This window comes from Vipera berus (genome assembly GCF_964194415.1).
Source record: "Vipera berus genome assembly, chromosome: Z".
Lineage (NCBI taxonomy): Eukaryota > Metazoa > Chordata > Lepidosauria > Squamata > Viperidae > Vipera > Vipera berus.
In genome coordinates, this window is record NC_138205.1 from 133438849 (window position 1) to 133464481 (window position 25633).

At 48.4% G+C, this 25633-nt stretch overlaps 1 protein-coding gene across 2 annotated transcripts; it reads right to left on the reverse strand.

Moving 5' to 3' along the window:
* Positions 1-1016: 1016 nt before the first annotated feature.
* ABCB8 (ATP binding cassette subfamily B member 8) lies at positions 1017-25633 on the reverse strand. 2 transcript variants are annotated; one of them, XM_081344952.1, is made up of 16 exons: positions 25432-25633; positions 20499-20802; positions 19096-19245; positions 17610-17704; positions 17104-17209; positions 16755-16916; positions 11861-11946; positions 10930-11027; positions 8823-8928; positions 8706-8739; positions 7969-8105; positions 6971-7065; positions 5015-5148; positions 4700-4847; positions 3360-3610; positions 1017-1379 (listed from the first exon to the last, which is right to left on the reverse strand). In XM_081344952.1, exons 1-16 carry the CDS (start codon positions 25542-25544, stop codon positions 1302-1304), a joined length of 2097 nt encoding a protein of 698 aa, XP_081201078.1. In that variant the 5' UTR covers positions 25545-25633; the 3' UTR covers positions 1017-1301. The 2 variants fall into 2 exon arrangements, with proteins under 2 accessions (XP_081201078.1, XP_081201079.1); XM_081344953.1 differs by lacking the exon at positions 1017-1379 and having other exon boundaries at positions 3365-3610; positions 5015-5189.

The window sequence follows — 25633 nt, forward strand, 5'->3', positions numbered from 1 at the left end:
ACAGATATAGATGGACGGACGGACAGACAGATATAGGTGGATAGATACATAGAGAGAAAGATATAGGTGGATACACACAAGAGATATGATAGATTAGATAGATAGATGATATAAAAAGATACAGAGATGATATAGACCGGTGGTGGCGAACCTTTTGAGAGACCGAGTGCCCAAACTGCAAATCAAAAACCCACTGATGGATCGTCAAGTGCCGGTTGGGCGTGGCCCATTGGGTGGGCGTGGCCCATTGGGTGGGCGTGGCTGCGGTGGTAGCGGCAGACTGGGTGGGACCAAATAGTTCAATCAATCAACTCCAACTTTGTGAGAACTTTTTTTTTTCCCGTGAGAAGTTGAAATTGATTGATTGAACCTTTTTTTTTTTGCTTCAAACGCTCGCCTGCCAGTGGATCCGGCAGCTGCGTCTGAGGAATCAAGAGGAGGGGGAGAAGGAGGAGAAGGAGGAGGAGGAGGAAGGGCCCGGAGTGACATCAAGAGTCAGAGGAAGGCTCCGAGGAGATCCGAGACTCACGGTCGGACGAGGAGCCCGGCCCCTTTACTCGCGCTCCGGATGAGACACGGCTGTGCTGGGAGTCCGAGTTGGACAGGGACGAAGCGCAAGCTGGGAGATACCCCGGATGCACGAAAAGCGCCGGCAGGAAAAGAGGAATGCAACGGGGCGGCTTCAAAGGCCGAAGGGGAAGAAGGCGTTAGGGAGCCAGGCCTGGGCTGCGTCACAAAAGGGAAGGCGTGGGAGAAGCTGGTGGCCGAAGGCGGCCGTTCGTGTCGAGGATCGAGTTTCTGTATAACTTGTGTTTGTCGGCCTCGGACAGTGACTCAGCTCTGCGAATAATACGAAGGGGCTGTTTTGTTTTTTTTCTTCCGGTTCCTGGCCGTTTCTCAGAAGAGGGGTTTCTCCTTGTCAGAAGAAAAACAAGGACTCGGGTAAGCCGGGACCGAACACGCCCCTCCCCGCACCCCCGGCGCAAAAAAAAACAAGCAAAGTCGAGACGCCGGCGGTCCGAACCAAAAAAGGCTGTATTTGAAAAAAAAAAAGAGACTCAAGTGTCAAATTGCGCGCGGCTTTTCCTTTTCCAGACAGGGGGGAGAGGAAAGCCGCGCTCCCTGAAACCGACAACATTGCGTCCCAGAGCAACAGGCTCTGGGCCTGTCCCGAGCAACCAGCTCGGGTGGGGGCTGCAGGCCGAGCAAAAGAAGGGCAGGAAAGACTTTTTTTAAAAAAAAAAAGTTGGAGGGGAGTTTTGAGGTTTCCGGTGCAACCGAGCGGCGCCGCCTCCTGCGTCTCAGATGTCCTTGGCTTGGCGGCGGAAAAGCTCCGCGTAGATGCCGCCCTTCCTTAAGAGCTCCGAGTGGGTCCCGGCCTGGAGAAGAAACAAAAAAAGGAGACGACGCAAGTCTTGGGAAAGTCTTCCCGGACCAGGGAAAAGCCCAACTTCTGTACTTGCAAACCATTTCCGGGATTCCCAAAGGGGCTTTTTGTTCCCCCCCCCCCCAGGGAGGCAACTGGACTTTCTCGTTTTTTCCTTCGAGGAGGTTTCGCTTCTCGTCCAAGAGGCTTCTTCAGCTTTTACTGGAGGGTGGGGAAATGGGAGGATTTATACTCCTTGCAGACGGCTGGTCGTTTGCTTTCTCTTAGAGAGGCGTTGAGTCCACTGGTTTACTTTCTCGTTTTTTCCTTTGAGGAGGTTTCGCTTCTCATCCGAGAGGCTTCTTCAGCTTTTACTGGATGGCGGGGAATAGGAGGATTTATATACTCCTCGCAGTTGGTCATTTGCCTTCTTTTAGAGGCACTGAGGCCACCTGGAGGCTTCTCTGTGTCCTCCTGGGATTCTCCCATTATTCATTCAAGAATTTTCGCTTCTCATTCAAGAAGCTTCTTCGGCTCCGACGGGATGGTGGGGAATGGAAGGATTTATCCTGCTTGCAGACAGCTGGTCATTTGCTCCCTTTTAGAGTGTCGTTGAAGCTACTTGGAGATTTATCCGTGTCCTCATGGGACTTTCTTATATTGTTCTTTGAAGACATTTCCCTTCCCATCCTAGAAGCTTCTTGTGCTCTGACTGGATGGTGGGGAATGGCGGGGTTTATCCTCCTTGCAGACAGCTGGTCATTTGCCTTCTTTTAGAGAGGTGTTGAGACCACTTGGGAGGTTTGTCTGTGTCATCAGATTCAGCAGAGGGGTGCAAACATTGAGAAGAGGGCTGGGGTACGACATCAAAGAACACAACACAGTCCTTTCAACGGTTCCAAGAAGGCTCCACTCCTATACTTAGGTGACCCCCCATGACATGGATAAAACCTCCAGGTGGCCTCAACGGTTCTCTAAAAGGAGGCAAATGACCAGCGGTCTGCAAGGAGGATAAATCCTTCCATTCCCCACCAGCCAGTCGGAGATGAAGAAGCTTCTCAGATGAGAAGCAAAACATCTTCAAAGAATAAGGAAGTCCCAGGAGGCCACAAAACCTCCAAGTGGACTCAACGCCTCCCTAAAAGAAGGCAAATGACCAGCTCTCTGGTAAGGAGTGTAAATCCTTCCATTCCCCACCATCCAGTCGGAGCTGAAGAAGCTTCTCGGGTGAGAAGCGAAACATCTTCAAAGAATAAGGAAGTCCCAGGAGGACACAGGTAAACCTCCAAGTGGATTCAACGCCTCCCTAAAAGAAGGCAAATGACCAGCTCTCTGCAAGGAGTGTAAATCCTTCCGTTCCCCGCCATCCAGTCAGAGCCGAGGAAGCTTCTTCGATGCGAGGCGAAATGTCTTCAAAGGGAAAACAAGCAAGTCCAGATGTCTCTTGGGAAAAAAAAGCACCTTTGGGACAAACCAGGATTCGGATGATCGAGAAGCTCCACAGACAATTTCCTGGATTCACAAGCACAGGATTTAAGGGGGAAGACCTGGATGCCACCACCCCGCGACCAACGGTTGGGCGGAATGTAGACCTGTTTCTAACTCCTTTTACATGCTGTGGCACCAACGGTCTTGAAAAGAGACTTAGAGAAGGGGTCCCCAATCCCGGGGCTGAGGACCAGTACCGGAAGGAAGCTGAATTTGTGCACGCCCACCACTTCCACAAATGGAGCTGCGTGTATTCACGCGTGAGCTCACTGCTTCTAAGGAACCGTCCCGTTTTCCCCCCCTCCCCATAGCGGTCCTTAAAGCTGGAAAGCTTGGGGACTGTTGCACTAAACCATAGTTTTCTTTGGGAAAAGGGACGCCACAAAGTGGGAAATTGCTCAGCCAGAACTGACAGCAGTTGCTTAAGCAGGGGTGGGGTTGGACTAGAAGACCTCCAAGGTCGTCGTCTCTTCGAGCGAAAGGGTCCCCGGGTCCCGGTGCTCACCTCAGCCACGCGGCCCTTGGACAGGACCACGATGAGGGAGGCCTCCTTGACCGTGCTGAGCCGGTGGGCGATCACCAGCACGGTCCGGCCGGCCACGGCCCGGTTCAGGGCCTCTTGGACCACGTGCTCCGACTCGGCGTCCAGGGCGCTGGTGGCCTCGTCCAGGATCAGCACTTTGGGGTTCTTGACCAGGGCCCGGGCGATGGCCACCCGCTGCTTCTGCCCTGCCGACAGAGTCACGCCACGCTCCCCTGGGAGGGGAAGAAAGGGCGGCCGGTGTGAGAAGGGAGGGGGTTGCAAGAGGAGGGGTTGTCAGGCGGATGTAAGGAAGGAGATGGGGAGGAAGGAAGAGAGAGGAGAGAAGGAAGAGAGAGAAGAGGAAGGAAGGGAGGGAGGGAGGGGAGGAGGGAGGAAGATGGGGAGGAAGGAAGACAGAGGAGAGGAAGAAAGGAACGAAGGAATGGAGGGAGGGAGGGAGAGGAAGGAAGGAAGGAGGAAGGGAGGAAGGAAGAGGGGAGAGAGGAAGGAAGGAAAGAGATGGGGAAAAGAAGGGAAGGAAGAAAGGCAACAGGGATGGAGAAGGGAAGGAATGAAGGACAAGGGAAGGGAGGGAAAAAGGAAGGAGATGGGGAGGAAGGAAGGAAGGGGGAAGAGAGGGAGGGGGGGAAGGAAGGAAGAGGGAAGGAAGGAAGGAAGAAGGGAGGAGAAAGGAAGAGGAGAGAGGAAGGAAAGAAAGAAATGGGGAAGAGAAGGGAAAGAAAAAAGGCAACAGGGATGGAGAAGGGAAGGAAGGAAGAAGGGAAGGGAGGAAGGAAGAAGATGGGGAGGAAGGGAAGGAGGAGAGGAAGGAGGGAAAAAGGATGAGGGGAGGAAGAGAGAGAGAGGAAGGAAAGAAGGGAAGAGATGGGGAAGGGAAGGGAAGGAAGAAAGGCAACAGGGATGGAGAAGGGAAGGAATGAAGGACGAGGGAAGGGAGGGAAAAAGGAAGGAGATGGGGAGGAAGGAAGGAAGGGGGAAGAGAGGGAGGGAGGGAAGGAAGGAAGGGAGGAGGAAGGGAGAAAGGAAGAGGAGAGAGGAAGGAAAGAAAGAAATGGGGAAGAGAAGGGAAGGAAGAAAGGCAACAGGGATGGAGAAGGGAAGGAAGGAAGAAGGAAAGGGAGGAAGGAAGAAGATGGGAAGAAGGGAAGGAGGAGAGGAAGGAGGGAAAAAGGATGAGGGGAAGGAGGAAGAAAGAGAGAGAGGAAGGAAAGAAGGGAAGAGATGGGGAAGGGAAGGAAGAAAGGCAACAGGGATGGAGAAGGAAGGAACCAATGCTATTTCCGGCCTGCAGCTGCACTCACCCACAGTTGTGTTGTATCCATCAGGGAAGCTCCGAATAAACTCGTCGGCGTTGGCCAGCCGGGCGGCGGCGTAAATCTCCGAATCGGAGGCGCAGGGCTTGCCAAAGCGGATGTTCTCCATGATGGTGGTGCTGAACAGCACCGGCTCCTGAACAACGAAAACCGGCGGGAGGTTCCCAAATCGGGGAAGGGGGGGGGCGACCACCCTGACCGCCCTCCCCCCCAACCAGGACCAGCTTGTCAACCTCTTTTCCCATTTCGTTCGGGGCCCCCGCGGACCTTTCGTTTCTCGCTTATCCGACCCTTTCTCCTTACCTGGTTAATGAAGCCGATGACTTCCCCCCGGAGCCAGGAAGCGTCCAGGGTGCAAATATCCCGCCCGTCCAGGAAGATGACGCCCTTGGTGGGTTCGTAGAAGCGTTCCGCCAGGGCCGCCACGGTGGACTTGCCTGCACGGGAGGGAGGGAAGGAGACGACAAAGATCCACGGGCTTGGAGGAGGTGGGTGGGGGGAGAGGGAGGAAAAGGGTCAGAGGACGGGAGGGTGGATGGATGGATGGGTGGATGAGAAAGAGAAAGAAAAAGAAGACAAGAGGAGGGGGGGGAGAAAAGGACCAGAAGATAGCTAGGTAAATTAGATTGGTAGCTAGATAGCTAGACAGATATTCAGACGGACAGACAGACAGGGTAGGTAGCGAGCGAATGAGAGTGAGAGAGTGAGAGAGAGAGAGAGAGAGAGAGAGAGAGAGAAAACAGGTAGGTAGGTAAATCATCAATACATAGATAATGGATAGGTTGATAGAGCGATAAGAGCGGTAGGTAGACCAATGATCGAGAGATTGACAGATAAATACACAGATCGACAGATAGGTAATGACAGACAGAGAGGGATAAAGAGATAAGGAGAGAGATACGAGATAGATAGATAAGAGATATAAATAGAGGTATAGATGATAGAGATAGATGAGATAGAGATAGATTAGACAGACAGATAGATAATAAGAGAGATATAGATAGATAGATGAGGTAGATGATAAATAGATTAGACAGATAGATAATAAATAGATATAGATGATAGACAGACATAGGAAGGAGGTAGACAGATAATAAATAGATATAGATGACAGATAGACAGACAGACAAATATAGGAGGTAGATAGAGATTAGATAGATTAGATATAGTAGATAAATAGATGATAGATAACACAGATGATAGATTAGATATAGTAGATGATAAAGAGAGATACATACATAGATAAGTAGATGATAGAGATAGAGAGGGATAAAGAGATAGGAGATAAAGATAAGATATAAATAGAGATATAGATGATAGACGTAGATAGATGAGATAGAGATAAATAGATTAGACAAGACAGATAGATAATAGAGATACAGATGATAGACAGACAGGTATAGGAGGTAGATGATAGATAAATGATAGAGATAAATAGATTAGACAAGACAGATAGATAATAGAGAGATATAGATGATAGACAGACAGATATGAGGTAGATGATAGATAGATGAGAAATAGATTAGACAGATAGATAATAGAGAGGTATAGATAAAACAGGGATATAGACAGATAATAAATAGATATAGATGACAGATAGATAGATATACAGTAGGAGGTAGATGAGAGATAGATTAGATATAGTAGATAAATAGATGATAGACAAGTAGATATAGGAGGTAGACGATAGATGAGATAAATAGATTAGACAGACAAATAGATAATAAATAGGTAGAGACAGACACAGGAGGTAGATGATAGATAATAAATAGATATAAATGACAGACAGACAGATATAGGAGGTAGATGATCGATCGATAGAGATTAGACAATTAGATATAGTAGATAAATGATAGATAATAGATATAGATGATAGATAAGATATAGTGGATGATAAATATAGATAGGAGAGAGATGAGAGACATGATGGATGATAAGAGATATATGGATGATAAGAAAGGTAGGTAGATCATCTATAGAATCGATATGTAGGTAGTTCAATAGATCGATCGATAAACTAACAGGCAGGTAAGTAGATCGAAGGATCAATAGATCGACAGATAACAGGCAGGTAGGTGGATGGATGGAGGTTGGATCCATTCAGCCAATTGCTGCCATTTTGCTTTCATTGCACAGGGGGAAGGCCATTCTTAAGTCCCGGTTATTATTGGGGGGAAAAACAAAAACCCGAGGTTTGTTTTTAACCACGATGTCAAACTCAAAAGACCCCCATCCTGCCCTAACGACCCAGCTCCTTACCGCCGCCGGACTGTCCCACGATGGCCACCGTCTTGTTAGCAGGAATGGAGAGATTAAAGTTCTCCAGGACTTTGTAGCCCGGCCGGGTGGGATAACTAACAGCAGGGAAAAAAAGAAAGAGAGAGAGAGAGAAAGAGAGAGACAGACAGACAGACAGACAGACAGAGATTGATTGTCAGGCCTTGGGATGACAGCTGTGGCTGTTTCTGAGACCGGGGACCAGTTCTGTGGACCAGGATGGGGTGGGGTGTGTGGGGGGGAATGCATTCACACGCAACATAGATCCCGTGCATGTCAGATAAAGCTTTGCTCGCTCTCGTGTGTGGCCCGGATCCCAATAAATAGGCCGTGGACCGGTAACAGGGCCACGGCCCAGAGGTTGGGGATGCCTGTGCTAAAGGACATCCTTATGAAGCGAGAACCAGGTCAGTTTTCCTACTTCAACCGCAATCCCGAAGGCAGCACTTAAAACAAACTGGCACCCTTGCCACACCGGAGCCAAAATCACAACCCCACCCTCGCCACAAACCGGACCGTGTTTCAACAATAGCCAAACAGCCCAAAACCAGACCAGGACTCAGAAAAATCCAGACAAATAACACCCACAGGAATTTACACCACAGAGAAAAAGGTATTTAAAGGTCAGCGCTCCGACATACGAGCAAGGACAAATAACACCCACAGCAATTTACATGTCAGAAAAAAAAGGTATTTAAAGGTCAGTGCTCCAACAGACGAGCACGGACAAATAACACCCACAGCAATTTATATCAGAGACAAAAAGGTATTTAAAGGCCAGCGCTCCAACAGACGAGCACGACTCAAAGCACACTTGAAGATATCTCTCCCCCCCGCCCGGAATAGAGATGAAACATTTGTAGCCAAATTGGCAAGTTTGGAAATCAAGCCAACAGCCTGGCATAAGAGATGCTGATTTAGCCTAACAGACAAGGGTTCCCAATCCCTGGGCCGCAGCCTAACCCTTTTCTGAGTCTCACCTGAAAGTCACATCCCGGAATTCGAGGTGCCCGTTCAGCATGCTGCAGGTGAGCGTCTGTCTCTCGCACAGAGGCGTCTCCGGTGACAGGTTCATGAATTCAAACACGCGGGCCCCGGCGCTCATGCCCCGTAAGACCTGCAGGGGTGAAGAGAGGGGTCTTGAGGAACGAGACCGGGGACACCAGCTCCTGAGCAAAAAAATCCAGGAGGTATGTACAGATGGTCCATTTTGTGACATTTGTGAAGCGGATCACCACAGCTTTTCAGTTCATCACAGTCACTAAGTCAATTTAATTTTTGATTTAATTAAATTTAATAATTTAAATCTAATAATTTCATTTATTTAACAATTTAATTTTTCATAATTTATTTATTTTTATTTAACAATTTAAATTTAATAAATTTAATAACTTAAAATTAATAATTTCATTTATTTAATAATTTAATTTTCGTATTTATTTAATTGAATAATTTAAATTTAATAAATTTAATAATATAAATGTAATAATTAAATTTAATTTTAATTTAATTACTTTAATAATTTAACATTACGTTAAAATTTTATTTTATTATTTTATTTTACAGTTTATATTTTATTTTATTATTTTATATTTCATTTTATTAGTTTATTTTTATTTTTTTTTCATTTTGTTTTTGTTTTATTTTATCGAGGTCTATTTGAAAATATGTGACCACTGGTTGTCTCATGGATCCCCCCCTCCCCTGGCTCACCTACCTGTCCAAAGAGAACTGACATGCTGGCCATGGACCTATGGAAGAAAAAGAAACAGCTGTCAAGGGCCAGCCGGTCAATCGGCCGTCCACACCAGGACCGGGCCAGTACCGGTCTTACCGCTGTACGGTCTGAGAGGAGACCAAGAAGGACATGAGGTCTCCGGGCGTCATCTCCTGTCCAGCCATGAGGGAGCCACCGACAAAGATGGTGCCGAGCACAATACCTGGAAAACAAAAACAAAACGACTGTTGCGTAGAATTCGACAACACTTCCGGCTTTGTGGACCGGTGGACAAGGAGGGGACGATTCCGCGCGAACGACGGGGAAGCTTGCTCACTCGCCTGCCACTTTCATGGCCTGGTCCCAACCGGTTCAAGGACCGGTAGTGGGCCGTGGACTGGTGGGTAGGGAGTGGGACGATTCTGTGTGAACGGCGGGTAAGCTTACTCGCCCGCTACCTCTGTGGTCTGGTTCTAAACGGTTCAAAGATCGGTAGTGGGCCGTAGACCGGCCCATAGGGAAGGGATGATTCCGTGCGAACTGCCATGGAAAGCTCGCCTGCTACTTCCACAGGCCGGTTCCAAATGGTTCAAGGACAGGTAGTGGGCCATGGACTGGCAGAGAGGGAGGGGACAATTTTGTGTGAACGGAAGAAAGCTCGCCCGCTACCTCCACGGTCCGGTTCCAACCGGTTCAAGGACCAGTAGTGGGCTATGGACTGGGGGACAAGGAGGGGACGATTCCGTGCAAACGGCAGGGACGTTCACTCACCTGCCGCTTCCGTGGCCCGGTTCCAACCGGTTCAAGGACCGGTAGTGGGCTGTGGACTGACGGGTAGGGAGTGGACGATTCCGTATGGACAGCAGGTAAAACTCGCTTGCCATTTCCGCAGCCCGGTTCTAAACGGTTCAAGGACTGGTAGTGAACCGTGGACCGGTGGAGAGGGAGTGACAATTCTGCACGAATGGCAGGCAAGCTCACCTCGCCACTTCCGCGGCCCGGTTCCAAATGGTTCAAGGACCGATAGTGGGCCGCAGACCAGTGCGTAGGGAAGGGACGATTCTGTGTGAACGGTGGGTAAACTCACTCGCCACTTCCGCAGACCGGTTCCAAAGGGTTCAAGGACCGATAGTGGGCCGTAGACCGGTGCGCAGGGAGGGGATGATTCTGTGCGAACGGCGGGAAGCTGACCCGCTACTTCTGTGGTCCGGTTCCAACCGGTTCAAGGACCGGTAGTGGACCATGGACTGGTGAATAGGGAGGGACAATTCTGCACGAACGGCGGCGGGTAAGGTCGCTCGCTACTTCAGCGGCCCGGTTCCAAATGGTTCAAGGTCCAGTAGTGGGCTGTAGGCAAGGGACAATTCCGTGCAAACGGCAGAAAGCTCACCCGCTACTTCCGTGGCCCGGTTCCAAACGGTTCAAGGACTGGTAGTGGACCGTGGACCGGTGGATAGGGACAATTCCGCCTGAATGGTGGGTAAGCTCGCTCGCCACATCTGTGGCCCGGTTCCAAACGGTTCAAGGTCTGGTAGTGGGCCGTAGACTGGGGGGGGGGTTGAGGACCCCTGGCATCAAACATTTAGAGGTAGTCCTTGGCTTACAACAGTTTGTTTAGTGACCGTTTGAAGTTACAATGGCCCCGAGAAATGGGACTTATGACCATTTTCAAAGTCAGGACCTTTGCAGCGTCCCCAGGATCGTGGGGCGAAATTCCAGATTCTGGGCAGCTTGTTCACACTAGTGAACTTCATCCTTAGTTCACACTTTGTCCTCAACGTCCAACAGTTCACTTAGTGACGGTTTGGCGTTACAAGGGCAATGCAACAAGGGACTTAGGACCATTTTTTTTCCCACACTGACAATCACCGCAGCATCCTTGTAGGTCTGCGATTTACCTTCGGACGCTTGGCAAGCGATTCATTTTTTTACGACGGTTGCGGGGTCCCAAGCTCGTGCGATCCCCTTTTGGCGACCTTCCAACAAGCAAAGTCAACAGGGAAGCCCGCTTCGCTTAACAACTGGGTTACTAGCTTATCACCCGGGGTGGTCCACTTAGCCGCCAGGGCAAAGCAGGTCATAAAACTGGGGTATAAACCTGTATACAGCTGCCGGTCATGTAACAGACCCATGTAAAACAGGCTAGGCACGGAGCCTCGCCGGAAGCATCCCGGATGCCGCGTCGACCGTCCCTTCTAGCCAACGCAACGGAGCTGCTACTCACAGTTCAGGGCCATGTTGGAGAGCCCCTGGAAGAAGGCAATGCCCATCCCCAGGTTCATGTTGAGGCGGCAGGAAGTGTCCACTTCAGCCGCGTATTCTCTGCACAGGGAAGAAAAAGGGAGAAAATTGCCAGCTCTGGCAGGCTCACGGCACGGCCTACGCCGGGAGTGTCCAATCGTGGCAACTTTTAAGACCTGCGGACGTCAACTCCCAGAATTCCGCAGCCAGCAAGGGTTTCAGCAGAATGGGTAGGACAAGAACGAAGGTAGATAAGACGACTTTTTTTTTTGATAGGGTAACTTTATTAGTAGATGGTGGGTATGCAGTGAACATATCACATCGCATTTTTTGATAGGGAAACTTTGTTAATAGATGGTGGTATTGCAGTGAACATAATATATCACATTTTTTTTGATAGGGACTTTGTTAGTAGATGGTGGGTATTGCAGTGAACATATCACATTTTTTATAGGGGCTTTGTTAGTAGATGGTGGGTATGCAGTGAACAAAATATATTACATTTTTTGATAGAGGAACTTTATTAGTAGATGATGGGTATGCAGGGAACATAATATATCACATTTTTTGATAGGGAAACTTTGTTAATAGATGGTGGGTACACGGGGAACATATTATAGCGTTGACTTCAACAGAGTGAAAAAATTGCTGGCTGGTATGGTCGTACCCCTGGCTTGATTGATCCTTCAGTGTGGAGCTATTGAATCCATATGTGACTCGCACTGTGTACGCCAGGGCTACCCAACCTTGACTTGTGGATTTTAACACCCAGAATCTTTTTTTTCCACTCTGTTGAAGTCAAGATGTATTATGTTCCCTGCATACCCATCAGCTACTTACAAAGTGGGGACCCCCTCTACAAAACCATTGTTCAAGAAAGCAGGACGTGGAGGGATCCCTTTTGTGGTACTCACTGGATCTCTTTGGGTTCCATGGCAAAGGCCCGCACCGTCCGGACATTCCCCAAGGCCTCGTCTGCCACAGCCGTGGCCTTGGACACCTGCACACCGAAGACGAAGAAAGGAGGAAGGTCACTCGGGGGCCTGGCCGAGCGTTAAGAACTGGCTGCAGCCAGACAGAATACAGCTAGGCTAAAAACAGTGGTAGTACTCAATTTACAACAGTCTGTTGTCTGACCGTTCAAAGTTACGACGGCTCTGGAAAAGGTGGCGTAGGAGCGGTTTTTTATTTATTTATTTATTTTATTTATTTAGTTGCATTTGTATATCGCCCTTTCCCTGAGGACTCAGGGCGGTTTACAGGGAATTAAAAATCAAAACATACAAAAGTTAAAACCAGTTAAAAAGCATTAAATTCACCCTGTACACTAAAAACCCCAGTTAAAATTTTCTCCTCAGCCTGGGCCCGAGAGCTCAAAGAGCCAGGTCTTCAGGCCCCGGCGGAATGATCGGAGGTCGGGAGCAGTCCTCAGCTCCACCGGCAGCTGGTTCCAGAGGGCAGGCGCTCCCACTGAGAAGGCCCTATCCCTGGGTGTCACCCGCCGGCAATCTCTCACCGGCGGAACCCTGAGCAGACCCTCCCTGTGGGAGCGCACTGGGCGAAGGGCGTTTGATGCCGGCAGCAGGTGTTCCCTCAAATAACCCGGACCCAGGCCATGTAGGGCTTTATAGGTAATAACCAGCACCTTGAATTTCACCCGGAGGGCAACCGGAAGCCAATGCAGCTCGCGGAGTAGAGGTGTTACATGGGAGTATTGGGAAACCCCCATTACAACTCGCGCGGCCGCATTCTGCACCAGTTGAAGCCTCCGAGTGGTCTTCAAGGGCAGCCCCATGTAGAGAGCGTTACAGTAGTCCAAACGGGAGGTCACAAGCGCATGAGTGACTGTGCGTAGGGCGTCTCGGTCCAGATAGGGACGCAACTGGCGCACCAGGCGAACCTGTGCAAAAGCCCCCCTGGTCACGGCTCCTATGTGATCTTCAAAATTGAGCCGTGAGTCCAGGAGGACACCCAAGTTGCGAGCCCTATCAACGGGGGGTAACACCTCACCCCCCATCGTTAGAGGTGGAATAACTTGGTTAACCCGAGACGCCGATATGCACAGCCACTCAGTCTTGGCGGGATTGAGACGAAGCCTGTTTCTCCCCATCCAGACCTGAACCGCCTCCAGGCACCGGGACATCACGGAGAGGGCATCACTGGGTTGGTTCGGGGTGGAAAGAAAAAGTTGGGTATCATCAGCGTACTGGTGATACCCCACCCCAAAACCACGAATGATCTCGCCCAGCGGCTTCATATAGATGTTGAACAGGAGAGGCGAGAGAACCGACCCCTGAGGGACTCCACAAATGAGAGACCTCGGGGCGGATCTCTGCCCTCCTGTCAACACCGACTGCGAGCGGCCCTGGAGGTAGGAGGAGAACCACCGTAGAACGGTGCCTCCCACTCCCAACCCCCTGAGACGCCGCAGCAGGATACCATGGTCGATGGTATCGAAAGCCGCTGAGAGATCTAATAGGACCAGGACAGAGGAGCAACCCCTGTCCCTAGCCCTCCAGAGATCATTCACCAGCGCGACCAATGCCGTCTCCGTGCTGTGTCCGGGCCTGAAGCCCGATTGGTACGGGTCCAGATAATTTTTTTTTTATTTTTTTATTTTAATTCCATTTATATCCCGCCCTTCTCCGAAGACTCAGGGCGGCTTACAAGCTTAGTTTCCTTATAATCAGTTTCCTCCAGGAACAGAGGGAGCTGATGCGCCACCACACTCTCAACAACCTTCGCCAGAAAGCGAAGGTTGGAGACTGGACGATAGTTGTTTAAAACAGCCGGGTCCAAAGCAGGCTTCTTGAGGAGGGGTCTCACCACCGCCTCCTTCAAGGCGGCAGGGAAGACACCCTCCTTCAAAGAAGCAGTTATTACTGCATGGAACCAGCCTCATGTTCCCTCCCGAGCCGCATAAGCTAGCCAGGAGGGGCACGGATCCAACAAACAGGTGGTGGAGCTCAGTCTCCCCATGATCCTGTCCACATCATCAGGGGAAACAGGGTCGAACTCAGTCCAGATAACATGCTCAAGACCGCCTGATTCCTCCACATCAGACTCTGCCCAGTCAGAGTCCAAGCCGGTCCGGATCCGAGCGATTTTGTCCGTCAGATGATGACTGAACTCCTCGGCTCGTCCCTGCAAGGGATCCTCCCTCACCTCCTGGTTAAGGAGGGAGCGAGTCACCCTAAACAGGGCGGCCGGGCGATTATCTGCGGACGCGACAAGGGCGGCAAAGTAGTTAGACTTCGCCGTCCTTATCGCCGCAAGATAAGACCTTATAAAGGTTCTTACCTGCAATCGGTCGGATTCGGATCGGCTGGATCTCCAACCGCTCTCTAGACCTCGTCTCCGACGCTTCATCTCCCGGAGCTCCACCGAGAACCATGGAGCCCAACGGGATCTGCGCCGAGTCAGAGGTCGCATGGGTACAACACAGTCGAGTGCCCTGGTGGCAGCCGTTTCCCAGGCCTCCACCAGAGCATCGACTGGGCTGTGGGTAAGGGTGATAGGTATCGGCCCAAGCGCCCTCTGGAACCGGTCCGGGTCCATTAGGCGCCTGGGGCGGAACCACCTGGTCGGTTCCGCCGCCCAGCGGCGGGGGATGGCATGACGGAAAACCAGCCTCAGGAGGTGATGATCTGACCATGACAGAGGGGTGATGGACGGAGAACCCCCTCCCAGATCATCCAACCACTGTCCAGACAGGAACACCAGGTCGAGAGTATGATCCCCCTCGTGAGTAGGGCCCTCAATAACCTGGGTCAGGCCCATGGCTGTCATGGAAGCCATGAACTCCCGAGCTAACTCCGACGACCCCCCCAGTGATGGCAGGTTGAAGTCACCCAGGACTATAAGCCTGGGGAACTCCACCGCCAACCCTGAGAGGGTGTCGAGCAGCTCAGGCAGGGCTGTTGCCACACAGCTGGGCGCCAGGTATGTGAGCAACAAGCCCAACTGAACCCGAGGACCACATCTCAAGAGGAGGGATTCACTCCCGGCCATCTGGACAATGGTGGCCTCCCGGGGACACAAAGTCTCCCGAATAACCACTGCCACCCCACCACCCCTGCCCTGAGCCCGTGGCTGGTGCAGCACCCTTACAACCTCTGCAGGTGTTCAAAAGTCAGACCCATATTTATCATGGATGTGGCGTCCCGGGGTCATTTGACACACACACACATACACATACCCGTTGTGGCCCTCTGACAATGGGGAAGCCTGATCCACTTAACAACCAGATAACTAACTTAAAAAATTGTAGTGATTCACATCAATTAACGTGGCAGGAAAAGGCGTAAAAGAAGGAAAAACTCAGTTCGCAAAAGTCTGGCTTATTAGGAACACAATGGACGAGATCTCTTAGCCAATGGGAAGAGCTGGCGACCCACAAAGGGGAGCTCACCCACCTTAGGACACCCCATTGAGTCATGCCGTCCTTAAGTGAAGGGTTGAATAGCCAGTCAAGGCAAGGAATTGAGTAGTTCAGAACTGTGGGACGACGGTTAAAGGAAGATACTAGATCGGGGTGTCCAACCTTGGCAAATTTCAGACCTGTGGACTTCAACTCCCAGAATTCTCCAGCCAGCCAGGGTGTAGCCAGAATGGCTAGGACACAGGTCTGCAAACCGCGGCTCCGGAGCCGCATGCGGCTCTTTCAGCCATCTCCTGCAGCTCCCAGTCCTCTGCCATGTGCAGTCCAAAAAAAAAAAAGTGGGACTAAAAAAGTTCAATCAATTCAAATATGCAGGGTAGGTGCATATCTCGCCTTGGCTCCACTCTTCAGTCAAATCCTGTTCTGCACATGTGCGTATGTACGCGCATGTGCACACATTTTTTGCGGCTCCCAGTTTTTCCTTTTGTGAGGGAACCAGTTCCGAGTGGCTCTTTCACTGTTTCAGGTTGCTGACCCCTGGGCTAGGACAAAAACAAGCACAAATGTAGGTAGGTGAGGTTTTTGTTTTTTGATAGGGTAACTTTATTAGTAGATGGTGGGTATGCTATGGACATAATATATCACATTTTTGATAGGGAAACTATTAATAGATGGTGGGTATACAATGGACATAATAAATCACATTTTTTATAGGGAAACTATATTAGTAGATGATGGGTAGGCAGTGGACATAATATATCACATTTTTGATAGGGAGGCCTTATTAGTAGATGGTAGGTAGGCAGTGAATGTAATATGTCTATATTTTTGATAGGGTAACTTTATTAGTAGATGGGGGTATGCAGTGAACATAATAGATCACATTTCTGATAGGGAAACTTTATTAGACGATGATGGGTATGCAACGGACATAATGTATCACATTTTTGATAGGGAAACTATTAGTAGATTGTGAGTATGCAGCGAACATGATATACCACATTTATGATAGGGAAACTTTATTAGTAGATGGTGGGTATGCAGCGGACATAATGTATCACATTTTTGATAGGGAAACTTTATTAGTAGATGGTGGGTATGCAGTGGAAATAACGTATTACATTTTTTGATAGGGAAACTATTAATAAGATGGTGGGTATGCAGGGGACATAATGTATCACATTTTTGATAGGGAAAGTTTATTAGTAGATGGTGGCTATGCAGCGAACCTAATATATCTTGACTTCAACAGAGTGAAAAAAATGGTGGCTGAGTAATTCGGGGAGTTGAAGTCTACAAGTCTTAAAAGTTACCAAGGTAGGACACCCCTGTACCAAATAAAGCAGAACATGCATGGAACAGAGTTCTGGGAAGTCTTTCAAGCATGTTTAGTTCAAGGAACGTTCCCATGGGCTATTTCTCCCTACCTGCTCTTGGGCTTTGCGGGAAAGCCTGCGAAGGGAAGTGCCGAGAAAGGTCCCGATCCCCACCAGGAAGGGCATCACCACGACAAGCAGTCCGGTCAGCTTGGGGGAGATCAGGTAAAGGGACACAAAGCAGCCCACTGTCTGAGTGAGACTGCGCAGACCCTGTAATTAGAGGTGGGGGTGGGGTGAAGAAAGAGAGGGTGGCATAAAAAGAGATACCTCCATTGAAGAGGGAAGGGCAACCTCCAGGTTGTAATTCTTCCCGCCCGCACGAGACAGATGGTCCGAATCGGAATGGGATTACCCGCCGTTCGGCGAGCCACCCCTCCCATCCCGCTGTTCGTCCCACCTGAGAGATGACCAGCTTGAAGGCAGACTTGAATTCCTGGATGTCGGCGGTCAGCCGATTCACCAGGTGCCCCGTCTGATTGGCGTCGAAGAAGGAGATATCCTCTCTTGGGGGAAAAGAAAGGACCAGGGTTAGAGGGTGACTTGTAACTCCGTGGCCGGGGCAGCTGGTCCCTTTTCTGCAGCCATCGGGAGGCAAAAAAATCGACCCCAAGTTAAGAAAGTTCACTCAACGAGGCAAAACTCGCTTCATCTGAGGCCAAACTGCGCTCATAAATCAAGGACTACCTCTGTGTAGTTGTAACACTGAAGAGGAGCTGCGGTTTAGCCCATGTTCAATGCCAAGCGGCTGAACTTCTCAACCGAATTTGACCACCGACGTATCCTCAGCTTCGGATAATTCGGGGTCTACTCCATCTCCTTCCCTGTTACCCCTCCCTCCAAGCACAGCCTGGCCCCGGATGACCTTCCAGCATGCCCCCCCCACCTCATTTCTACCCCCGTCACCTGAGGAAGGAAGAGAAGAGCTGCTTCCGCATACTGCCGGCCACCTTCTCCCCGATCCAAGACAGCAGCAGGATGTACCCGAAGGTTAACACACCCTGCAGACAGCGGGGGGGAGGGGGGAAAGAGAGAGTTGAGTCTCAAAGGTGCTTCTTTCGAGAGGCATCTGGACTTTCTTGTTTTTCTTTCGAAGAAAAAAAGGAAGAAAAAGGAAGAAAGGAATGAGAAAATGATATACAACTTAAAACTGAAGGCAACTGGACTGTTCTGGTTCTTTCTCAGGAGATGTTTTGCTTCTTATCCGAGAAGCTTGTTCAGCTCTGACTGGATGGTAGGGGAAATGGAAAGTTTTATACTCCTACGCCTCCTGAAAAAGTATCTTTGGGGCAAGCAAGCAAGGCCCCGAGAGGCTCCACAGACATCAAGAGAGTTGTGGGTTGCCAATGTTGAGCATTGGATGGGTTGTTGTTTTTTTGCGCAGCGAATCTAAGAAAAGAAGGCAGCCTGGAGACGCAATCAAGAAGGGAGACGCTTCGACCTTATTCTGGCTTTCTTCCTTTGCCAACTAGGCTTTCCTCTCAGTGCTTTTGGATTGTCAAATACATCTCCCTCTGTTCTTATGTGTTATTTCTCTGTATCGTTCCAATTTTTAGTATACGTGCTGCCGCAGCGAGCACATTATGTGTGTTATTTGAAATGAAGGAGACCATTTCATTGCCAGTTTTCTGGAAGGCTGAAGAAAAGGGGTTTTTTGACCCCTTAGAGGGGATTTCACACGATCAGCTATTGGAGGGTTAAAGGGAGAGGTGGAGATAAGGGGGGATTTGGCTCGTTCGATTTAAAATGTTTGGAAATCAGTTGGAAATGAGGATTTTATGTTTTAATATTTAAAAATGAGAGCTCAAAGGGAAAAGAAAATCAATTATTATGAACATGCTTGATTTATTGATCAAAATTAGACCTCAAAGGGAAAAGAAATGATATGCTTGATTTATTGATTGATCCAGGCAATGTGTGTGTGTGTGTATACACATATACATATGTGTATGCACATATACATATACATACACACACACATGTATATATGTATGTATATATATATGTGTAAGGGACACGGTGGCTCAGTGGGTTAGGACGCTGAGCTTGTCGATCAGAAGGTCGGCAGTTTGGCGGGTCGAATCCCGAGTGAGCGCCTGTTACTCGTCCCAGCTTCTGCCAACCTAGCAGTTCGAAAGCACGTAGAAATGCAAGTAGAAAAATAGGGACCACTACGGTGGGAAGGTAACAGCGTTCTGTGCGCCTTTGGCGTCTAGTCATGCCGGCCACGTAACCACGGAGACATCCTCGGACAAGCACTGGCTCTTCGGCTTTGAAACAGAGATGAGCACCGGCCCCTAGAGTTGGAAACGACTAGCACGCATGTGCGGGGGAACCTTTACCTTTTACCTATTAAAAAAAAGAGAGAGAGGAGGAGGAGGAGGCGGCTCACCTGGAGGCCGTAGATGGTCAACAGGCGCAGGGCCGGCTCGCGCACCAAGCGCAGGTAGTCGCCCACCCGCATGTGCTTGGCCACCACGTTCACCATCTGGCCAAGCAGCAGCGGGATGTGGATGTTGAGCATGGCCGCCCCGAAGGCAAACTGCGGGTCGGGAACGAGAAAGGATGGGAAAACAACGGTCGGGATTATTATTATTTTTTTAAAAAATTTTTTTGGAGAAACTTTGGTTGAAAGAGGAGCGCTTAAAGAAGGCGAGCTGGCAGCCTGCAAGGGGGGGGGGGGCGGCGTAGCGGCCGTGAAAGCGAATACGACGCTTGGTTGTATTAAACGCTCCTTTCCTTTCCTTTCTGAATGGGTCTCTTTCCTTCTTTCCCTCCCTTCTGCTGCCTTCCTTTCCAAATCCGTCTCCTTCCTGAATTGGTCTGCTTCCTCCCTCCCTTCCTCTGTCTCCTTCCTTCCTTCCGGAATCGCTGTCTGCTTCCTTCCTTAAATCGCTGCCTCCTTGCCTTTCCTTCCTGAATTGCTGTCTTCCTTCCTTCCTTCTTCCTTCCTGTTTCCTTCTTTCCTTCCAAATTGGTCTGCTTCCTTCCTTCCTTCCTGAATCTGTCTTCCTTCTTTCCCTTCCTCCCTTCTTCCTTTCTAAATCTGTCTTCCTTCCTTCCTTCCTTAATCGCTGTCTCCTTCCTTCCTTTCCTTCATCTCCTTCCTTCTCCTCCTTTCCTGAATGTTTCCTTCCTCCTTTCCCTTCCTCCCTTCTACTTCCTTCATAAATGTCTGCTTCCTTCCTTCCTCTCTCCTTCTCCTTCCTTCCCGAATGTCTCCTTCCTTCCTTCCTGAATCGGTCTCCTTCCTTCCCTCCTGCCTTCCTTTTTCTTTTCTTCCTGAATCTTTTTCCTTCTTTCCCTTCCTTCCTTTCTAGATCTCCTTCCTTCCTCCCTTCCTGAATCGCTGCCTCCTTCCTTCTCCTTCCTTCCTCCCATCTACTTCCTTCCTTCCTAAGTATGCTTCCTTCCTGAATTGCTGCCTTCCTTCCTGAATTGCTACCTTCCTGCCATCCTTCCTGAATCGGTCTGCTTCCTTCCTGAATCGCTGCCTTCTTCCTTCTCCGTCCTTCCTCCCATCTCCTTCCTCCCTTCCTAAATCTGCTTCCTTCCTGAATTGCTGCCTTCCTTCCTTCCTTGGTCTGCTTCCTTCCTGAATTGCTGCCTCTTTCTTTCTTTCTTTCCTTCCTTCTCTCCGTCCTTCCTGCTTGAGCAAGGGGTCAGACTAGAAGACCTCCAAGGTCCCTTTCCCAGCTCTGCTGCGATCCAATTTCCTTCCCACCCAGCGGCCTACGGGCTACAGGGGCCTGCCCGCTCCCTTACCCCCACCCACGGGGAAAGACCCCCCCTCACCACGATGGCCGCCGCCACCGCCAGGAGCTGAGGGCGTACGAACTTCCAAAACATGACCCAGTTGAAGTCCGGCTCTTTCTCCCCGGGCATGCAGATCATCTCCGCCTTGGAGGCTTCCTGGCAGAAGACCCTCTGGCCAAAGCCGGCCCCCAGGCCCACCAGGGCCGGCCCGGCCCACCAAGCCGCCGCCCGGCCCAACGGGACCAGGTGGCGGGGCAGGGCCAGCAGCACGGCTGGGCAGAGCTTGGGCAGGCCGCGGGGCAGCCGCAGGGTGCAGGAGAAGCGGGCATGGCTTCCGGAGTGCCTGGGAGGAAGGAAGGAAGCAGAAAGAAGAGGGTGGGGGGGAGAAGACAGATCAGGCGGACAAACGGCCAGAAAAGATGGGGCACGCCCCCCCCCCCCCGTCTCCGGAAAGGAGGCCGAGGCCGCCGGGAAAGGATGCCTAAGCTGCCTCCTGGTCCCCGGGCATCCCACCCGCCTCTACTCCATTCCGTTCTATTCGTTATTCTATGCTATTCTAGTCTTAAGTCTTATTCGGCCTTGTTCTACTCTACTATTTTATTCGATGCTATTCTGCCTTATTCGATTCTATTCGACTAATTTATTCTATCCTATTCTATTCTGCCTTTTTCTATTCTATTCTATCCTATTCTATTCTGTCTTATTCTATCCTATTCTATTCTGCCCTGTTCTATTCTATTTTATTCTATCCTATTCTATTCTGCCTTATTCTACCCTATTCTTAGTCTTATTCTACCTTATTCTTCTACTATTCTATCCTATCCTCTTATTCTATTTTCTTCTATTCTATTCTTATTGTACTCTTAGTCTTATTCTATTCTGCCTTGTTCTATTCTATCCTATTTCTTATTCTATTCTATTCTATTCTATTCTATTCTATTCTATTCTATTCTATTCTACCTTATTCTACTTAGTCTTATTCTATTCTGCCTTGTTCTATCCTATCCTCTTATTCTATTCTGTTCTACTATCTTATCCTATCCTATCTTATTCTATTAATGACCTTCGGTCATTCCGCCGGGACCTGAAGACCTGGCTCTTTTGAGCTTTCCGGCCCAGGCTGAGAGTTTTTAATTGGGGTTTTATATTTGTCAGGGATCAAATTTAATTATTTTAACTGTTTTTAACTTTTGTATTGTATTGACGTTTTTAAATACTTTGTAAACCGCCCTGAGTCCTACGGGAAAAGGGTGGTATATAAATTCAATAAACGTATTCTATTCTGCCTTGTTCTATCCTATCCTATTTCTTATTCTATTCTGTTCTACTACCCTATCCTATAGTCTTATTCTATTCTGCCTTGTTCTATCCTATTTATTCTATTCTGTTCTATCCTATCCTGTCTTATTCTATTCTTAATTCTATTCTGCCTTGTTCTATTCTATCCTATCCATTTCTTATTCTGTTTTACTATCCTATCTTATTCTATTCTGCCTTCTTCTATTCTACTATCCTATCCTATCTTATTCTATTCTTAGTCTTATTCTATTGCCTTATTCTATCCTATTTTTCTATTCTGTTCTACTATCGTGTCTTATTCTATTCTTAGTCTTATTCTATTGTGTCTTGTTCTATCCTATCCTATCCTATTTCTTATTCTATTCTGTTCTATCCTACCCTGTCTTATTCTATTCTTAATTCTATTGTGTCTTGTTCTATCCTATCCTATCCTATTTCTTATTCTATTCTGCCTTGTTCTATTCTACTATCCTATTCTTAAGTCTTATTCTATTCTGCCTTATTCTATCCTATCCTATCCTATTTCTTATTCTATTCTGTTCTACTATCGTGTCTTATTCTATTCTTAGTCTTATTGTATTCTGCCTTGTTCTATTCTACTATCCTATCCTATCTTATTCTATCCTTTTTCTATTCTGTCTTATTCTATTCTTAGTCTCATTCTATTCTGCCTTGTTCTATCCTATCCTATTTCTTATTCTATTCTGTTCTACTATCCTGTCTTATTCTATTGTCTTATTGTATTCTGCCTTGTTCTATCCTATTCTGTTCTTAGTCTTATTCTATCCTTATTCTATTCTGTCTTATTCTATTTCATTCTATCCTATTCTGTCTGCCACCATGCAAAGGGGGTCCCTGGGGCTGAGTTTGTTGGTTTTCTTGCGGACGTTTCACGACACACACACACACACCGCACTAGGCAACGTCATCAGGGCTGGAAGGGACTGTGTGTATGAAGCTGCTACGGTTGGTGTTGTTGCTATCGATATTACACGTTGATTTGATTAATAGCGACATTTAACGCTGCTATTCCCATCCTGCGACGTTGCCCGGTTTAGAGAAGGAAACGTCTTGCCAGGAAACCGCCCGGCTCAAGAGAGCACTGAGGACCCCACAGTCCTTCCTCCTCCTCCTCTTCCTCAATCCCGCTCCCTTCTAGCACTGGTGACGTTCCCAAGTTGGGTCACGAAACGTCGGCGAGGAAACCGCCCGGCTCCAGAGAGCAACAGCGATGCCCTCGCTTCAACCCCAAGCTGTAAATATTCTCCTTCGTCGGTCACGCGAGGCCGATTTTCAAGAGGCTAATCTCCCAAACCGGACGTTAAGAGCAGCGTCTGTCTCACTCAGGGGGGCGGGGGGGGGGAAGCAAAAAAAAAAAAAAGCACCGTGCCCTAGGACGGTGTCAAGTGTTATTGGCTTGACCCAGGTCTGTTTAATCACGGCTTGCTGAATTTTTCCGTAAGCCCCGCTACGGAAAAGAGAGAGACTCAAAAGGGTACTGAATAACTATGGGCTGGACCTAAAGGCCTCCAAGGTGCCACCCGTTTCTATTCTAGTCTGTCCTATTCTTATTGTCTTAATTCTCTTCTGCCTTATTCTATTCTACTATTCTATTCTATTCGGTGTTATTCTATTCCAAGTCTTCTTCTGTTCTATTCTGCCATATTCTCTATTGTATTCTATCCTTTGCCTATTCTCTTCTGCCTCATTCTACTCTATCCTACTCTTATTCTGTTCTGCCTCATTCTGTTCTCTTATTCTTATTCTATTCTGTCTTAATGCTAAAGTCTTATCCTATTCTCCTATTCTATCCTGTCTTATTCTATTCTACCCTTTTCTGCCTTATTCTATTCTATCCTATTCTGTCTTATCCTATTCTGCCTTTCTGTTCTCATTCTATTCTGCCTTATTCTATCCTATTCTCTTATTCTACCTTATTCTATTCTATCCTATTCTTAATTCTATTCTAGTCTTATTCTATTCTACTATTGTATCTTCTTATTCTATTCTATCATTTTCTGCCTTATTCTATTCTATCCTATTGTCTTATGCTATTCTGCCTTTCTCTTCTCATTCTATTCTTCCTTATTCTATTCTATCCTATTCTCTTATTCTACCTTATTCTGTTCTATTCTTATTCTATTCTGTCTTAATTCTATTCGAGTCTTATTCTATCTTATTCTATTCTACTATTCTATCCTGTCTTATTCTATTGTCTTATTCTATTCTATCCTTTTCTGCCTTATTCTATTCTATCCTATTCTTATTCTATTCTGTCTTAATTCTAAAGTCTTATTCTCTTATTCTATACTATTCTATCCACCTATTCTATTCTATCCTTTTCTGCCTTATTCTATTCTATCCTATTTTGCCTTATTCTGTTCTATTCTATCCTATTCTCTTATTCCTTATTCTATTCAATCCTATTCTGTCTTAATTCTATTCTGCCTTATTCTACTCTAGCCTATTCTCTTATTCTACCTTATTCTATTCTATCCTTTCCTGCCTTATTCTATTCTATCCTATTCTTATTCTATTCTGTCTTAATTCTAAAGTCTTATTCTCTTATTCTATACTATTCTATCCACCTATTCTATTCTATCCTTTTCTGCCTTATTCTATTCCATCCTATTTTGCCTTATTCTGTTCTAATTCTATTCTATCCTATTCTCTTATTCCTTATTCTATTCAATCCTATTCTGTCTTAATTCTATTCTGCCTTATTCTACTCTATCCTATTCTCTTATTCTACCTTATTCTATTCTATCCTTTCCTGCCTTATTCTATTCTATCCTATTCTGTCTTAATTCTAAAGTCTTATTCTCTTATTCTATACTACTATTCTATCCACTTATTCTATTCTATCCTTTTCTGCCTTCTTTTATTCTATCCTATTCTGCCTTATTCTGTTCTAATTCTATTCTGCCTTATTCTATCCTATCCTATTCTCTTATTCTACCTTATTCTGTTCTATCCTATTCTGTCTTAATTCTATTCTGCCTTATTCTATTCTATCCTATCCTTATTCTGCTATTCCACTCTATCTTGCACTTATTGTATTCTCCTCTACATTCCTCTATCCTATCCTATTTTTCTATTCTGTTCTTGTTCTATTCCAATCTATCCCATTCCCTCTTCTCCTATATGGGATAATAAAAGACGTCAAAGGACGGCAGGGCCCCTCCCGCAGCTGTCCAGGCGCCTCAGGGCCGGCCGCCTCTGACGCAGGCCAGGCGGGCCTTTTCCAGGAAACGAATTCCAAGGAAAAGTTGTCTTTTTCTTGGCAGGGAGGGAAAAACAAACAAACATAAACAACCATCAATCAATTCATCCCTCCATCCCCTGCCAAGCCCTGAGGGGGAGAAAAACAAAGCAGTGCGCATGCGCGCTTCTCCCATCCACCCGCCCTCTCACGCCAGCCTGGCCTGGCCTCCCTTTGAACTTCGGCCTCGGCCTTTTTCCTTCCCCGGTTGGGAAAGTTGAGGCGGGCGAGAGTTCAAACTACCCAGGCCTTTGCCCGGCGGCCGGCTAAGAGAGGCCGGCCTGGCCGGAGCCGACGTGGGGGAAAAAAAAAAAGAGCAAGCCTGAGAGGAGCAGGCCCGAGAAGGGACTACGACTCCCGGCATGCCCCGCGAGGCGGCCTGGCGCCCCGGGCGGGAATGGCGGCGGTTACCTGGCAACGCCCCCGGCCGGCGAAGGCGGCGGGCCCTTCACGGGGAGCCGCCGGCCGTAGGAGCAGCGCCCCGCCGCCAGCCCCGGCCGCAGCAGAGCCAGCCGGGCCAGCATGACGGCGGCCAGCGAAAGCGGCTCCCTCACGCCCGCCCGCCTTTTTTTTTCTCCGCGCCCGCCCGCCTTTTTTCCCCCCGCCTCAGGAA